This window comes from Mixophyes fleayi, chromosome 2, assembly GCF_038048845.1.
Source record: "Mixophyes fleayi isolate aMixFle1 chromosome 2, aMixFle1.hap1, whole genome shotgun sequence".
NCBI lineage: Eukaryota > Metazoa > Chordata > Amphibia > Anura > Limnodynastidae > Mixophyes > Mixophyes fleayi.
Window position 1 is genome coordinate 144,464,233 of NC_134403.1, and position 18,871 is coordinate 144,483,103.

At 39.7% G+C, this 18,871-nt stretch overlaps 1 protein-coding gene across 1 annotated transcript in view; it reads right to left on the bottom strand.

Annotated features, from left to right (window-relative positions):
• TSGA10 (testis specific 10) overlaps positions 1–18,871 on the bottom strand; it is a 40,172-nt gene that overhangs the window by 6,367 nt on the left and 14,934 nt on the right. Inside the window, exons 7-18 of the mRNA XM_075200148.1 lie at positions 18,101–18,274; positions 16,356–16,433; positions 15,577–15,728; positions 13,158–13,273; positions 12,763–12,917; positions 10,602–10,648; positions 10,159–10,327; positions 9,875–9,985; positions 8,999–9,184; positions 7,247–7,456; positions 6,166–6,368; positions 763–867 (exon numbers count right to left, since the gene is read on the bottom strand). Coding sequence (XP_075056249.1) covers positions 763–867; positions 6,166–6,368; positions 7,247–7,456; positions 8,999–9,184; positions 9,875–9,985; positions 10,159–10,327; positions 10,602–10,648; positions 12,763–12,917; positions 13,158–13,273; positions 15,577–15,728; positions 16,356–16,433; positions 18,101–18,274 — 1,706 coding nt within the window. The remainder of the gene's footprint in view (positions 1–762; positions 868–6,165; positions 6,369–7,246; positions 7,457–8,998; positions 9,185–9,874; positions 9,986–10,158; positions 10,328–10,601; positions 10,649–12,762; positions 12,918–13,157; positions 13,274–15,576; positions 15,729–16,355; positions 16,434–18,100; positions 18,275–18,871) is intronic.

Below are 18,871 nucleotides of genomic sequence, written 5' to 3' on the forward strand. Positions count from 1 at the left end.
GATATTTAATGCTCCCTCTAAGGACCAGGCCATGGATATCGTCATAGTAACAGACGTAAACCTGGAAACGCGTAGGTGTATACTGGACTTTCTATCATACTACATTGGAAGCTCTCAGCTTTTGTATTTCACTCAACATGAGTGAAGTACAAACATCACAGCGCTGCAAAGTATCACATTGGGAGAGAGGATGGGGAACTCGTCCGCTCTCCTGAACTCTCCATTAAAGGGGCCCCACAGACCGGACTCATAAATCAGGCACTTTATCATTACACCAACGAACAGCATTTAATGAGTAAGTAGAATCACTTCTTATTGCTACATCATACTTGAAACCAACAATGATATAAAGAGAATCTGATACTTTATGTAGGAAGAGGGGTGAAATACACACTATAAGATCTTATTCTCCAAAACACCCTTATTTAGTGTCACAGTATTGTGGACTATAGTATCTGTCTCTATTTTAACAGTATTATCATGGAACATTTATTCATTTATTTTAATCTTACCAAGGCAACCCATTTACTCTTACAATTTGAATTTTGTAAGCCACATACTACTACAATCACACATGAGCACTGCATACAGAGGGTCATAGCCCTGATATCAGCAGAGTTACTGACATTGATTACGAAACGTGCTACCAAAATAGAGGCCTGTATCATCTCCATATACCAAACACAGAAATAAAATGTATTCCTGACCAGGGAATACATTTTAAAATGAACTAATTAAAATGAACTGTACACATACACTTGCCTTTCAAAACGTTCTGTCGACAGGTGTCGTCTGGTAATTTCCAGTTCAGCCTCTTGTTGGGCTATCTTGTTTTTCATCTGTCCCGTTTCTCGCATGTGGGTTCCTCTGAAATTGGCAAAAAAGACTTTACTAAGTAATAATGATATAGTCAGCGGAAGAAGAGAAAGGCTACTAGGACAATATGCCAACGGTTTGGGTAACATTAAAATAAATTTATCTCCCTTGAAAATAAGATTTTTACTCACCGTAAAATCCATTTCTCTGACTCCATTGGGGGACACCGCGAGACATTGGGGTGTAGTAGTGGGTCCAGGAGTCTTGTCACTTTAACAACTTCTTGATTTGCAGTTTCCTCCCCTATTATGCCCCTCCTCCACTACAGCTTCTTCAGTTTAACTATCCAAGAGTGAGAGGAGAAGTAGAGAACCCACAGGGTTACCATCAAACAAATTACCTTTACACACAGAACTATATACAGAACAAGGGAGGGTGCGCAGTGTACCCCCAATGGAGTCAGAGAAATGGATTTTACGGTGAGTAAAAATCTTATTTTCTCTTTCCTGCCATTGGGAGACACTGCGAGACCTTGGGAATATACCAAAGCTTCCTCAAGGGTGGGACTGCTTTGGCACCGTTGCGCGTAGAATTCTATGGTCAAAGCTTGCATCAGTCGATGCGAAGCCTTGAAATCTGTAAAACTTTGTAAAAGTGTGGACAGAAGACCACGTCGCTGCCCTACACAACTGATGCGCCGTGGCCCAAGAAGTTCCCACCGCTCTGGTAGAATGTGCTCTTAAATTGGGCGGAACGGGCTGAGAAGCCCCTTTGTAGGCCTCTCGAATAATAGAGGTAATCCAGCGAGCAATAGATTGTTTTGACGTAGGCCACCCACTCTTATTCACCAAACAGGACAAAGAGGTCCCTGGTTTTTCCGACAGGGTCCCTTCGGTCCACATAACACTGAAGTGCCCATATCACGTTCAGCAACCCCAAGGATTCCTCTTGAGAGGACTGGGGAGGATGGAACGCTGGAACAACAATTTCCTGATTTAAATGTAATCTGGAAACCACTTTCGGGCAGAAACCAGGCTTGGCCTGAAGTACCGCCCTGCCCACATGAAAAATGAGGAAAGGAGAATTGCAGCGAAGCGCTCCTAATTCCGACACCCTGCGAGCTGACATTAAGGCTAAAAGAAATTCTGTCTTCCAAGTAAGATGATGTAAGCTCACCGAGTGTAATGGTTCAAACTGTGGGTTGGCCAGTGCATTAAACACCAAATTGAGTTGAAGTCCTGCCTCGGGCGAAACTCCGAAAGGAGCGAAACCTACCCTGCCAGGGTCTGTTGTTTACGGTGGGAAGGGAGGAACCTTTACCGCAGGTAGCTTCCTGTATGACCTTCTCTAGCTCTGAGCCAAACAAAGTTAGACCGTCAAAAGGTAAATTTTCCAAAACTCTTTTGAAATCCGAATCTACTGACCACGACCTTAACCATACACTACAGCGGGCTGCAATAACCAGTGCCGATGCTTTGGCATTGAGAGACACGGCATCCATAGCTGCATTACCAACATATTCAGAAGTTTCTAGAACATGTTCTGCTAATGTTAAAAGCTCTGTACAAGATATGTTTTCCTGTAATCCCCTTACCACTTTCTCTGCCCACAGTTGTATGGCCTTATTAGCCCACGCTACAGCCATAATAGGTCTAAAAAGGCTCCCTACTGCTGTATAAGCAGAGCGTAGAGCTAAGTCACATTTTTTATCTGTAGGATCGCTAAGGGATATCCGTTCCTGCGTGGGAAAAGCCGAAGAAGATGCTAAGTGTGCTTCTGGGGTATCTACCCTAGGTAGCGACTCCCACTTAACAGAGTCTTCTGATGGTAGGGGGTAAAGAGTCTTGAATCTACCAAGCATCATAAATTGTTTGTTTGGCCTTCTCAAAGCATCAGCCAACATGTCCAACTTTTCAGGAGACTGAGGAAAAGCCGCTAATTGCACTTTAGACTTCTTAAATAACGAAAACCCCCAAGGGTGCTGTGGGTTCAGGCTCAGCGAACCCCAAAGTGTGTCTAATTCCTAAAATAAGGCTATCAACGCTATGAACTGAGGAAGCCTCCCCTTCAAAGCGAGATTCCTCTTCTGGATCTAAGTCGACCTCCCCTTCTTCCTCTGAGGAGTGATTAGACTCCCTATCTAGGTCCAATACCTCATTAGGGATAGTCCACTTGCGAGGCATAGATCATAGTCTATCCTCCCTGTGGGCACTCTCAGCTTGAGAAGCTGAGGCCTCGTCCGACTGACTTTGCATCAAAGTGTTAGAAGAATGTTCACGTACTTCTGCGGCCCTTAGCATCACTGTTGTGAGCTTCTTCATGGCTGAAGACAGGGATCTTACCCAGAGAGGTTCCTCCAAAAGCTGTAGACACCGCCTGGGCTGCGTGTTGTCGCACTTGGGTATTACCGGCACAGGTTGCACTGTCCAACAGGTAATTTAGAATTACACTTGGTACAGGTAAAATAAATCACCATAGTGCCCCTTAGATTTAGATGTCCCCTTCTCAGCCATAATTTTATATATATATATATATATATATATTTTTCATAAGCAGATAAGTAGTTAAATTATTTTAATATCTGCTGGCTGCTGAGGTAGGAGGTTACCTAGTCTCTGAACTAGGAAATCCTACAGTAAACACCACTCTCCTTCAAAACACTCTATAAATGTGCTGTATGTGAAAGTTATGAGGTACAAATCACAACAGCAAACATATAACCCTCTCTCACTGGTCAAGGAAGCTACAAAACTCAGAGAGGAGAGACAGAATCGACAGTTTAGATTTAGCCTCGTGCCTGCTTAATATCTCTGCCCTACAAAATGTCCGCCGGAGCTCCAGTTCATGGCAGGAAGTGCTTAGTGGGTGGGTGGAGAAAAGGATCTATCCGTCTGCCACCTCCCCAGCTCAATTAACAATATGGCCGCCAAATATTCTGCTGACGCACCCCCAGGTGTGTGCGCCGCAGTTACAGACGCCTCGCCTCCTCATGAGTGCGAGCGCTGCCTTTTCCCCTTTCCGCTCGTTGACAGGGGTTTGCCGGCATATGACTCGGTCGGGGAGGAGAGGCTGCTACAGCTTCCTCCTCTGGCCGTTAGCGCTACTGGGGCCAAAATATATGAGGTAAAATACCTCTTATTACTGACTCTAATGGTCATTGTATACCTCAATCTGCTCATCTGTCTAGAGGATGCCGGCATAGGTGCTTAGTAAGAGTGCTAAGCATCTACTACCAACTGCGGGACCCGGAGTGAGCAGAGCATAAGTCATTACTCACTCCCCTGGGTCTTAGTTCGAGTCCCACGAAGCACCTGTAGGGAAAAAAATAAAAACATGAATAATATATATACTTATAACACAGTATAGGCAGGAGCCTATACTGAAGTGACCTAACTCCTCAGTCACTTAAGAAAAAACTGAAGAGGCTGTAGTGGAGGAGGGGCATAGTAGGGGAGGAGACTGCAAATCAACAAGTTGTTAAAGTGACAAGACTCCTGGACCCACTACTATACCCCAAGGTCTCGCAGTGTCTCACAATGGCAGGAAAGAGAAAATGATTTTACACATTGGATACATTGAAGATACAAATATGTTAAATTTGAATAACACAACATAATAAAATCTCAACAAGTCATACTTCATATAAATCAATATATATAAAGCAATAAAGTCAACGCGTTACTGGGCATGATCTGTGATATTCATTCTTTAAGCTTTCCATCAGTGGTTAGGGGAAAAGAGGAGCAAATCCAATAACTGACTCCAGGCGGGTATTCAATTGACAATGCAGGGAGCAATTGTAACTGTACTTGTCTTATCAACTCTTACCTTTAGTACATTATAATCAATAATACTATAAATGACTGAGTCTTGGCAGGCAACACTGTTTATACAGACACCCCATCTTGCTCTAATACACAGACACCCCATCTCCCTCATCCTGCTCTAATACACAGACACCCCATCTCAATCATCCTGCTCTAATACAGACATCCCATCTCCCTCATCCTGCTTTAATATACAGACACCCCATCTCCCTCATCCTGCTTTAATATACAGACACCCCATCTCCATCATCCTGCTCTAATACAAAGACACCCCATCTCCCTCATCCTGCTTTAATATACAGACACCCCATCTCCATCATCCTGCTCTAATACAAAGACACCCCATCTCCCTTATCCTGCTTTAATATACAGACACCCCATCTCCCTCATCCTGCTTTAATATACAGACACCCCATCTCCCTCATCCTGCTTTAATATACAGACACCCCATCTCCCTTATCCTGCTTTAATATACAGACACCCCATCTCCCTCATCCTGCTCTAATACACAGACACCCCATCTCCCTCATCCTGCTCTAATACACAGATACCCCATCTCCCTCATCCTGCTCTAATACACAGACACCCCATCTCCCTCATCCTGCTCTAATACACAGACACCCCATCTCCCTCATCCTGCTCTAATACACAGACACCCCATCTCCCTATTTTACTCTATATTTCAGCTAATATTATGAAGAAAGCAATAAATGAATAAAAAATGTAAAAAACAATATTATGAAGGGACCCAGAAATAGTGAAGGAGGACCCCAAATATTTTTAAAGACAAAATTATGCACTGACTGCAAACAATAACACCCTACACTACAGAAAACATTAAACAGCCCAGGGATGGGGCTTGTAATGAGCTGATCTCCATCCTGGCTCCAAGAGACTATGCGGACCCCTCATTTGAAAGAAGATAGTCCCCTTTTTCAAATTATGTGTCCCCTTAGTAGTTATTGTGTTGTGATAGATTAAAAAATCCAAAGTCACCTGAAAAAAACCCCAAGGTATTATTCTGGTGGGTACTACATAAACATATTACTGATATATTGGAATGTGACCGGTCCAAAAAGTGCCATAATAGGTTCAAAACAGGGGTGAGAAAAGCCTCAGTGACAAAGGGGTTAAATGGCTATCCCAATCTGTGTTATTTCTGGCACTCACATAACAAAGGTATTTCTTATCTGACCACTCTTTTTGATGTTAACAGTAATTTGATAGCAGAACTTGACTGGGTCAATTTAGTATTGTAAAATCGTTGTGTACATAGGGAAATAGTTACTATAAATGATATTGCTTTGTAACAGCAAGTCTCATTGCAATGTTTTGCATATATATCTGTTCTATGAAATATTTCAATATATAAAGATCTATTTAATACAGCCTGTAAAGCACAATGGTTGCAGGATATATTACTATGTATTTAATGGTAGGCTAGGTAACACTAGGTAGACAGCAGATATTAATATTGGTAGACAGTTACTAGCCCAGGAGCTAGGTATGTATTTTTACTTACAGTTTGCTCTCTGCCAGCATCAGCCTATCTCCAACCAGCTGAAGCTCTGAGTCTAGTTCCTGGACCCGTACTTCCGACTTAAATTCTTTCTCTTGGTTTGATGCCAGAAGAGCCTCCAGGTTCTTTACAGAAATTCTTTCAGTGGCTATTTGCTTCCGCAGAAGTTCTATCTCTGAGCAGGAGGAGTCTAGTTCATGCTGAAGCTGAACATACAGTAAAACAGGAGAGGATGCACTTGGTTACAGTGAACTGCTCATCATTGACTGACATACAGATTCCTCTGGTATAGGAGCTCTTGTTCATCATATATTGTTTGTGGTTTATTCCAGTTCATAATGTTATTGTTTATATTACTGATGACATTTCCCCACACAGTCTCCCCACCTACTATGTAAATATTTCCTCTTCTTAAATATTTCTTTAAAAAATAATTTGTGATTCCCCTAAGTGTCTCTCTGATTCTATCATTCAATAGAAACAGTTTCTACATCAGAGGCAGACAGCTTGTAGCTTTCTATGTATGGTGGAACTATAAGTTCCAGCATGCCTGTGACTGGTAAAACATGCTGAAATATGTGGTTCCAAAACACAGTTAGCCACAGGTTCTACATTATATAATACAGTGATATTTAGTGATTTGTAAAGTTTTATTTGCATAGTAAACCATTATCACTGGGATATTGAAATGGCTATTTACTGTTTTCTTTGTGACCGACAGGCAGTTTTGCAGTGGCTTAGTAAGCAGTAGGTATAAGTTCTGTATTACCTCCTGTTGTCAGTGATATTCATTAATACCCATGTGGGACAACAAAGCTGAATATTAGACTGTATCACAGAACAATCTTATGATGCTGCAACAATAATTGTAGGGCTAATTGATACCAAAAGAAAAGGAAATCAATTTACAGTTGCATAAAAGTAAATAATTAAGCGAAGCCGATTCTGAAATGAATCCATTGAAACAGCTGCTAATGTAACAATAAGGTACTTGTCAGGTATATCGTCAAAACATTAGATATGTTTCATTGCAGATAAAATAAGCAAGTTACTCTATGGAATAGATTGTATTTCTGTAACATACCTTCTGCACATCCTGAGTTTTAGCACAAAGCTGGCGGTTTATCATGTCTTTTCCAGAATCTAGTTTAACACAAAGCTCCCGAGTAGATGACAGATCACTGAGGGCTGAAGACTTTTCTGCTGTAACCTGTCGCATCTCTTCTTCCATCCTTGCAATTGAATGTGTCAAGCAGCTTATGTGAGACTTGTAAGACTGCTCAGAGGTAAAATACTGAGGAAAAAAATACAGTAGCATTAAACCTATGCATAAAATAGATGCTATTATTATGAGTGAAGTAGGAATGAAGGTGTTTTAAGTAGATTGAATGTACGTTTTGCATACCATGTCTCTCAAGTAAGAAACTCACACGATATACCCTCCACCGAGCCTACTCCTCTGTAAGGTCAAGGTGGACTGTGATGACTGAAATCTCAAATGCTGGTGTTTTAGGACTGTTTTTTTCACCTAATGTGGGCTTCCCTCAGACTGAAAGGATGTCTTAAAGTTTATAAATAATATTATGGGAACGCCTGTACATATGATCTAAAGGTTTGCTTGTTTAATATCACATCAAATGTTAAGTACCCTATATAGACGCAGACCCTTATAGTCATATCTCATGCTCCTTAACCCATGTGCAAGTGTTGGCTTCTGTGAAATTCTCCATCTTGTCAATCAACTCTAATCCACATTATATGGTTGCTTTAAGTTACTAATTTAACCTATATCTGGCAGTCTATTTAGAAAATACTTGTGGGGTTTTTTTTCCATGTTTTTATAACTGCATTAGCTTGGACACATTGTATCATATTCCTGGATCTGTGTTGTGTAAAACTATATTTTTATTATGTTTTTTTAGTTGTTGACTTAAACAGGAAGAAATAAAAAACATTCCCTGGAGATAGCACCGTATTTAGGCAGCTAATGTGGACCTGGAGGTTCCAGCATGCCCTTTTATCTAATGACCCTCCTGCTATTACGGTACTATGTCCCAACAGACGCCGACTGGAGGTTCTCCAGCGCCATGGCTAGAAAAATGGCCATGGCCACAGCCTGTCACCATCATATTATGCCCAGTGCTGCTACTGCCCCAAGCAAACAATATACAGCCAATGCCCAGCATTACCGCCTACAGAATCCCATACCTATATTAGCCAGTGCCCAGTCTAACTGCCTCATACCCCATATATACAGCCTATGCCCTGCCCACAACTATCCAGTGAACACCGTATACACCCTCTGCCTATCATACTTCATGCCCACCATTCACAGCCTCTGCCCAACAGTTATTTGCCCATTAAAGCCCCATGCCTCCAACCCTTCCCACATCTCCCCAATGTTCCTACATTTGTCTCTCTCTTTTAAAGGTGATTATTCTCTCACACTATAGAGAAACTGAAATGCGTTTTCTATTCGTAACACCGCAACAGAGATTTCCAGTATGAGAACGCTTGTCGCTGTGAGAGTAAAGCTGAAGTGGTCAACTTGATAGCACTGTCCATCATGGTGGGGCCGCAAGTGATGGCCTGACGGGCCGCCAGTAGGACCACACTGATTCACATTGCAAAAATGCCTTATTAATACTATTGTCTTGGGTTGCACTAATATGCAATGTCGGTATACCTTTTACAACTTGTCCATCGCTATGTAAAATGTCAGCACTTTATAAATACTGAATAATAATAACAACAGTATTAATAATTGAATTTCCCATAAACAGGTGACACAATCTTACTGGTTACTTTATAAATAGAATGAATAAATCATCCTTACTTGTTCAGACTCCAGTTCTAAGGAATCAACTCTCTCTTTAAGCCTCCAGCGCTCAGAATCTACATCCAGGAGTTCCAGTTTTGCAGAGCCAAACTCCTTCTCCAATTGGTGGAACTTATTCTCCCAGGTCTCTGCCTGAGATGAGGATTTGTGGTAATTTTCAAGAAGTTCTCGTTTCTCTTTTTCCTGTCAAGTAGAAATTATATTTAAAAATAGATTTTTATTTTGTACTTTAAGGGACACGGCTTTAGCTTCTTGGAGACATTTGAATTGCCAACCTAATAATACTGTGTACATTTCAATTGTCAACCTAATAATACTGTCTACATTTCAATTGTCAACCTAATAATACTGTCTACATTTCAATTATTGACCTAATAATGCTGTCTACATTTCAAGTGTTGACCTAACAATACTGTCGACCATGTGAATTGTTGACCTAATACTACTGTCAACATTTGAATTGTCGACCTAATGTTGTCGACTTTATGAATGTCGACCAAATTAATATCAAGAACTACATTCTATTAAAACACACTACCCAGACACCATATACTATGCAGCTCTAGATACCACATACTATGCAGCCCCAGACACCACATACTATGTATGCAGCTATAGATAATAAATATTATCCAGACCCAGATACTATATACTATGCAGCTCTAAACACCACATACTATGCAGCACTAAATATAACACACTATACAGCTCTAGATATTAAATATTATCCAAACCCAGACACCCCATACTATGTAGCTCTAGATATTACTATTATCCAGACCCAAATACCACATACTATGCCATCCAAGACATCAAATACTATGCAGCCCCACATACTACACAACAATATGGGAAAAAAAATGTTTGCCTTACTTTGGAAGCCACTAAAGTTTCAAGTCGCGTAATATCTGTTTTAACACCTTGTAGTTTTAGCTTCACATCTTGAAATTCATTTTGGGACTCTTTCAGTTTATGATTTAATGTCTGGAAACAAAACCAAAAGCAAGCAATGCATTACTAAGGTATATCCACACATCCACTTGTCCTATTGTCTAATTATAAGAATAGCCGATTGTTTACATATACATAAATAATGAATGAACTCTGATTATGGCATCGGAATGCCCTGGCACATAGTAGACTGACAGATCCATTACCTGTATCTCTACCTTGTTCTTGGACAACTGGTCATTAAGACCAGAGTTCTCTTGAACTACAATCTCCTTTTCCCTCTGAGTGAGAGACAATTCATCACTGATCTCATGCAGCTGCCGGCATAGACGGTTGACCTCCTGCTCATGACTGCTGATAGTTTTAGAGGATTGTCTAAGAAAATGTTTTAAAAACAAGATTTGTAAAATACAGAAAGTTAAGTTTTATATAACAATGTGAAGAATTGTATTTATTTTAATTGAGAAAAAAAAAAGTTTTGCATAGCCATATAAAAAATCTTTTGGATCAGGAATTAAGGGTGTATATTATGCCAATTGTGCAAGATATCAATGTATGCATATCAATCTTACTATAAAGAGCTTGTGCAAATCATATCTGACTATATGACACACAGACTCCAATATGTAAACTGTTAATTCAATGTTACCGTGCAGATTCTTCCATCTCTCTGAGCATGCTCTGTATTGTATTTTCCTGAAAAGTAGATAAGAAGAGTTTGTCAGCATGTACAAGAAAGAACAGACATATATTCAATAAAACTGCTTATACTTGTATATACATACACTACTTAAGAACTCCTATTTGAGGCCTACTGAGTCGGTGATAAAACATGGTTTGTTTCTGACCTTATCCCTGATCCCTGCCTTGCTGCCCAGATATATCTTTATATCATTGTCTCTATTTATGAATTTACACTAACCGACATAGTGTCAGCTTATTTACCCATCATGCTCTGCTGCTGCCTTCACTGAACTCCGTCTACTGCACTCTTACCTTCTCCGTGAGTTCTGCACTTTTGACATGTGACACTCACTCTGTTTTTAACTCAAAACCTATTACATAAGGTTGAGGGGCTACATCCTGCTTTTCTGCTCATATTAGGTACATGACAATTATATAGAGGCTCTATCACAAAAGGATATGTAACTGTCTTTTTAACATCTTTATCTATCCTAACCTGGTGAAGGTGCTTTAAAATAAAACTAGGATACTGGTTGATAAAAAAATAACCAAGTGGGATATTTTAGAAAGTGGAGGAATCTGAAAATGTTCTTAAAACTATACAATTTTAATAATATTCTATTCAAAATTCTATAGGATGTAAAATATCTTGAATATCCATTTGCCTTGAGAATATTAAAGAGATGGGTAAAATGTGTAATTAAAAAAAACAAAGGAAGAGGTGAGATGGCATAAGGGAGAAAAGACTGGAGAGCAGCAATACACATTCTACAAACAGTATAGTATGGTATAGTGTTACTCAAGATTCTAAAAAAAACTAACTGGCTTAAGGCAAAAGCTGATTTTGTTACATCACATCAATGCTTCTGCACATGAACTTCTGTTGCAAGATAGCATCTTTTGCAGATGGGCAATTTTTTACTCTGGATGATGGGCAGACCATGGAATATTTGGATATTTCTTTGGATGATGATCTAGGACAATTATGCATTTAACCGCACACTTACATTGCAAAAGCAAGACTTTATAATGTGCACAACATATTTAAATGAACTACTAGAGGTGCATATAAAGCAAACTACTGTTATTATTACAACAACTCTATAGTGATATAGAGCCAACTTATTATGCAGTCCATCACCGAGAGAATATTTATTTCATATGATGCGTCTAGTCTGCAGTCACAGAAATTACATTAATAGGACATATGAAGCAAAGATAACCCAGAGGCCCCTTAACTAATGAGTAGAAATTATCTCCACATACTTCAGCATATTAATGCAGAAATCTCACATCTCAACAATAATACACCAATCCTTTGTGGACCTCACATGAGTCATATTTCATGCAGAAGCCATCAACTTGCCGTGCACAAAAATGTATATTCTGGTACATATAGAAGCAAGGCCATTGTGGTCTGTGACATAGTACATAGGCATCTGCAGGCCTATGCACTGACTAACCTGTTCATAAATGAAGGCCCGGCGCTCCCATTAGGCAAGGTTAGGCAGTTGCCTAGGACGCCGGGCTCTGGTGGGCGCCACAGAAGTATTGTATTTTAATACTGTTGCACTTTAATACTGTGCAGCGACCAGTGAGCATACCTTCCACGGCCACCACACAGCTTCAGATAGATCCACAGGGAGGGGCGAGGGGCCATGGATCGCGACCGCCACCCTCCCCTCCAACAGCTGATGAGACGGACCGTCCCTCCGACTCCTCTCCTCCACTCCCCCTCCCCTCACTGACTGTCGGGCGTGACATCATCATCACGGCCCGACAGTATCAGTGAGGGACAGGACCCAGCAGCAAGGAGTATCTTTATGGAGTCGCCTTTAAGGTAAGGAAAGAGGAGGGTAACATTTAGACCCAGAGGGGTGGGGCATTGAGACCCAGGGGGCGGGGCAGTGTGCTGGGGTGGGATTTTGAAATTGTGCCCAGGGCGCCGAGGACCCTAGCACCGGCCCTGCAAAAATGACCCTCAAAAGCACTGTTTAAATGAGTGCAAAATTCAAATTCAGAAGTATATAACACAGGCAAATGCTCCAAGCAACTTTTGGTAAATAAGCTGATGATTTAATATTTAACAACGCTCTGCTGCAAGATTTGTATATAGAATACTTTACTTTTATAGCAAGGCTGTCCTCAAGTGAGGAGATCTTCTCAGCTTTCTGATCCACACTGTATATTAAGTGATCCTTCTCAGTGTCCTGCTCAGCAATGGTTTTCTGGAGTATGGTAATTTCTTCCTGGCGGACAACGTTTCTGCTCGACTGTTCCTCTTTGGATGAAAAATACAGTAATGAATAAAATATTTATGCCCCCCCAAAAAAACACTGATTATGGGCAGGAACAGATAGTTGGAGGAACAGATAGGTAAATGTTAGGGGAACCAGTCTGAGCAGTTTAAATGATTATTTTTTACTTTGGATATTGAGCATATAGAGTGAGTTATATGTAATTATACTTGTAGTCCAAGAATCAATAAGCTTCTCATCTCTATTAACATGTCAGAACATACCAATTTTCCTTTCTAGTCTCATGATTTTCTCCTGCGCCAATTGCATCTCATTAAGCTTAAGTGACAGCTGTCGCTGAGCCTCTTCTAAGGAGTTTCCTGCTTTGTTATTCAGCAACCTGAAAATGTAAATACTCTTTATATATAACCATAACCTAATTTAACATTTTAATCACTTGAAACACTGAAAGCATCAGGTCCAAACTCCAACATAAGAATGCAACCATTCTGACAAGAGTTACTGTCAAATTTATATGGCACACTTAATGGATTGATCATTGCCTTATATGTCTTATGGCATTTCTAATTCATGGTGATATGGGGAATAAAAGTAGGACAAAAATGACTAGTCTGTACAACTGAACAACACACCACATTCTCACATAATGTGCATAGACAACTTTGGTTACTAGAATCATACTTTCCAACTCTCCCGGAATATTCGTGAGACTCCCGAATTCCTGGTAGGATTCCCAAGAGAGTAGGGCATCCTCCTCCTGCATCTGCCCACTTCCTAGTGAAGTGGGCAGGATTAGAGCCACCATGACACGATTCTCAAAAATGACGCAACCTGCCAAGCCCTGCCCCCTCCGTCAATACCACCATCTTCCTTTCCGGGAACTCCCAGAGAAAAACATAAAAAAGTTGGCAAGTATGACTTGTAAAATAAGTAAAATGAAAACGGCAGTAAGGGCTAATTAAATTCCTTATCTGTAGCATTTATTATCATTTAAGCGATATATTGTGCATGTGCTGATGGTTAATTTATATTTATTAATATTGTTTGCACAGACAATCTGTAAAAGGGAGCATTTCTTGCAATGCAAATAAATATTTGAAGTCAAGATATAGTCCTGTCATCTGTGTTTTGTTTGGAAATGGCTTTGTTTTTATTGAAAGTTTTACATTATAAACAAAAAAAACATAACATCAAACATCATAAAACTAACACTAACTAAAAAACTACACACATCCTAAAGAAATAGAGAAAAAAACTGTGATACATCATGTCTACAGACATAAACATTAACAATATTCTTAGAGACAGAAAAAATATTAGCATAACATTTTGGTCACTCGCAGCTAAAATGTTATTCGTGGAGAGTCATAGTGGATCAGACCACCTATAATCGAATAAGACACAAAACATATTAAAGGAGTGAGGGGGGATGGCAGCAGAACAATGACAGCCCAAGAGGAAACACAAAATTGTTTAATTTAGAACTATGGTAATTTAGAATATATGACTCACAATTGAGCAGCTGGAGCGAGGCGTCTCAGGAAAGCACTTCAGTGACATCATCCTCCAGTGACTGGATTTAGCCCAACTAGACCAGACCTTGAAATATTTGTGCGTGGCATTGCAGGACTAATACGTGTATCTCTCATGGCCTACAGCAGGTCTGGCTAACCTGTGGCTCTCCAAGTGTTGTGAAACTACAAGTGCCAACATGCTTTGCCAGTAGCCAGCCAGCCGATAGCTGGCAGGGCATGTCGTTTATCAACACCTGGAGAGCCTCAGGTTGGCCAGACCTGGCCTCGTTAACCATCCCAATCCATTTATGAAAGCTAGGGTACTCTCTAGCAATTAAACCTTGGCCAATACAAACAAGATAGTGACATATAGGATCAAGCATTTATTTAGAAACAAATCCAGAGCAACGCCAAACATACAAGTTTTAGGAAAGACACCACCTCTGACCAAAAAAGCTGAACCCCTGAGCAGTCCCAAAGTAGATGTCAGAAAGAAACAGAATGGTTAGCACATTTAGGACAGTTACAGTCAGTCCTGCAGCCATCTAGAAGAGCGGAAGAAGAGAGCAGTATACCCTATGCAGAATATATAACTGAACTTGATGGTACGTAGTGCAGATGGCCTCTCTGACGCTGGCCATTGCATACCTCCTCTTCTTGTCATCTAAGGGTCCAATTAACTCTAAGCTCAGGGGAATATAACCAATATTGAACACTAAACTGTTTTATCCTGACAGTATTCTATGATAAACTGAGATGATTAGGGGAACAAATGTGATATTGTTTGATAAGGTATTACATATGTATCTATTTTGTAATTTGTTTATCGTCAGCATATAGTGTGTCGCCTGTCACTGCCATCTCACACCAGGTGGTAGATATAAACAATTTACAATGTTTACAAGCACTACGACCATGCACACAGCAAAGCATATAAGCATCTACAAATTGCTTTATCTGACTTGGATAACGTATTTCACACATTAAACTGTAATCTTGTGCAGAAAATGGGTACAATGCATAAGCTTCCATTTTTACACTTAGTAACTCCCCAGGACACCCGACAGGAATGATGCCATCAGATATCTCATATACACAATGGCCTACATGAACTGTGCTTTATAGGTGACCCGGATGCTATATTTATTTTTTGTAGGATAAAATATACCTCAGGGAATCACACTCAGATTTCTGCTGTCTCAGGTCATCTTCCATCGCCACTGCACTTCTAGTCAGCATTTTCATTTCAGTATCCATAGATGATATTGAGTCCTTCATTAGAGATAGCTTAGACTTCTGTTCCACATGTTCACTTTCCATCTATGTAGGGAAATAGAGACACCACCTAGTTGAAGGGCTTACATCATGATCGTTTTTAGGAAGGTTGCCTGCATGTCTGTTATTTCAGTCTGTCAAACTAATGCATTTTATGTGTTCTATAATGCATTTTATTTGTTATATAATGCCTTTTATGTGTTGTATAATGCCTTTTATGTGTTGTATAATGCATTTTAAGAGTGTTTTTTTGTGTGCATATGTCTGTGCTGTGTAATTCAGTTGTTTTTCAAATAAAGAGACCTCAATATTGCCACTAGAGGTGATAAACGCACAGTTGTGTTTTTACTGAAAACTTTCAAGTGTTTATTTAATAAAGCATAAAGGCTGAAAAAGTGTTAACATAGTAACTAGAATGCATGGAAGGAGAAGACCCAACAGTTACACGTAATATATAAGCCAAGACCTCCTCTCCCTAGTCACTGGGATCTGGCCTATGATCTTCTACAACTAGCGTGTTCTTATGTTCTATGCTATTTCCAGTATGTTATAAAACATAAGAAATCCTGAAAACTGACATCAAAAAACACAAATAAGTGAAGCACCTTCTGTAAGGATTTCAGCTATATGAGATGACCCATATAAAGCATTTAGCAAAATGTATTTCCTTACTATTTGAATTGTCGATTGTAATTCCTCAATCCTCTGTTCCAGGTGAGCTCTGTCACTGATAGCTGTTTCTTGTAAAATCTGCATGAAGACCGTAAGAAAGAACAAAGACTTTTAAATCAATGTTCTCTTTATATTGAACAATCTGAAGCTTGTTCATAAGTGTACTCCTCTATAATGTGCCCATTGAGAGTCAGCTGCTGACATACACACACTACATATATATATTATACCCTTTATTTTAAAACTTTTTATTTATTATTTATATAGCACCAATTATATTATGCAGAGCTGTACAGAGGATAAATATGTAAACATTCACATCAGTCCCTGCCCACCATGGAGTAATGAGACAGCAATGCTAACCACTGTGATTATATATAAATATGTTTAATCTTACACAGCATTTATTATCAGACCCCTCCGATCAAAGGCAACTGTGAGTTAAAAAATACCACCTGTAAACAATTCTAGTGTTGTAGTTTATTTTTTAGTTAACAGAAAAATGCCCTGTTTTTTCCCTAGCCATTTGAAAAATCATCTTCAATCATGGGAAAGCCACCTGAGAAATGTACCAATTACAGATACCAGCAGGTCTAGTATGGATAAACCAACATCATTAAAAATAAGAGTCAGACTAGCATTTCTACTAGCATAAATATATAAGCTACAAGTAATCTTATCAATAAATTAAAATATGTAAAAAAACAAACCACCCTTTAGGATTATGCTGACGTTTATAACAGACTACAGGTATTACTTGCTGTGCAGCTACGAAGTTTCAAATGAAAGTCATTTATACCTAATATGACACACACAAACAGTAATGTGTGTAGCTGAAGTTGCTCCATAGCCTCTAGCTAGTCAGTGAGAGTAATATAAATTAAACAATGCATCACAATTTAGAGCAGCTAATTTTGTGTCATTTGCACATTTTTTCTCTCCAGTGCACCTTTACAGTCATAAATTCTCCTGCCTTCTTTAATGGTACTGCTTGTTTAGCTGGTCAGGAAACTAATGGGGCATCCAGGACAGCCTTTACACCAAGTGTCATATTTATAGATGTAGTCATTTTAAATGCATTGCCTTCCAAGTGCTGAACTGTGTCCAGTGTGTGAGAATTTGAGCAAACGGCACCGCACTGGAAGTCATGGTTTACACCAGTGTTTCTTCAACCTGGTCCTCAGGACCCCTAACAGTGCAGGTTTTCCATAACTCCTTCCTTTAGCACAGGTGCATTCATTACTGCCTGACACACTGTAACAGATCCACAGGTGGTATAGCTATTTCCCTGGTCATCTGGAAAACCTGCACCCTGAGGACTTGGTTTGATAAACAAAGGTTTACACCACCTATCAGATGATATTAAATCAGGGCCTTTTGCAAAATTTTAAAAAAAAAGTTGAAAAAGCTCTGAGCCAATATAAGATTTGGTGCAAAAGCAGCTACATGACATCACAACAGACAAAAGTAGCTTCATTACTCAAACGTGCTGCTATATCCTGGTGTAAATAATCCCCACTGGTGTACAAAAGAATTTCAAATAGTTTTCTCTCTTCCTTTGTAGCTGCCTCAAGAAAAGCAGCTGTAGTTTTACTAAAGATATATTTCTATTGTGCCGCCATTCTCCCCTAGTTCATTCTCCTCAGTTCACAGTATTTTCATCCTTCACTATTACTTTAAGATCTCCCTGCATGTTTACAGATCTGTTAAACCTTTATATATAAATTCCACAATACGTGGCTTACCATTAGCCTCTCTCGCAGACTGTCTCGCTCAGTGGTCATGCGACGGAAGTCTGAAATGGCGCGGTCACGCTCACTCTCCACTCGCCTTAGTATGGTCTGACTTGTTAGACTGGCTTTGGGGGTCTTTGTGGATTGCATGAGCTCTCTTCTAAGATGGGTTATTTCCTGTTGTGCCTAACAAATATACAGTGGGTACAATTCAATACTGGCAATAATGTACATGACTGTGCCACCTTGATCATGAGAAAAAAACAGGGTAAGCAATGAATCTGTTATAACGAAATATTGATTGCTCTTTGCTCTGTATACTTCCCACATAATATGTTTCTCAAACATAAATAAAATGTCAGCTTAACATCTCTATGCTGCTTCATTTCCTATGTATCCAAGGGACCCATCAGCAATTGGACCTCCTTCCCGCACACAGTACCTACTTTGGGTTCTGAGAGATTTACAGATTTAATCAGGGCCACCAAGAGATTTACTGACCAATCCAAATGTCTCTGCTTGGATTTATTTCATACTTTACTACTAGAGTAGTGATCTCCAGTAAAAATGAAGCATATTATTGTAGGGATCAGTATTATAAACTAAATCCAGACTATATTGAGCTATCTTATTCTAATTACATCCGGGGGAGCATCTTAGTAACTGGTTTCAGATAAAAGTATCTGGGACAGTTGGAATAATCCATTAGAGATAACTTGCTAACATTTGAAAACAACTTTGGTTGGGCAAGTACATGTACATAACGTTCAATGCAGTCTAGGT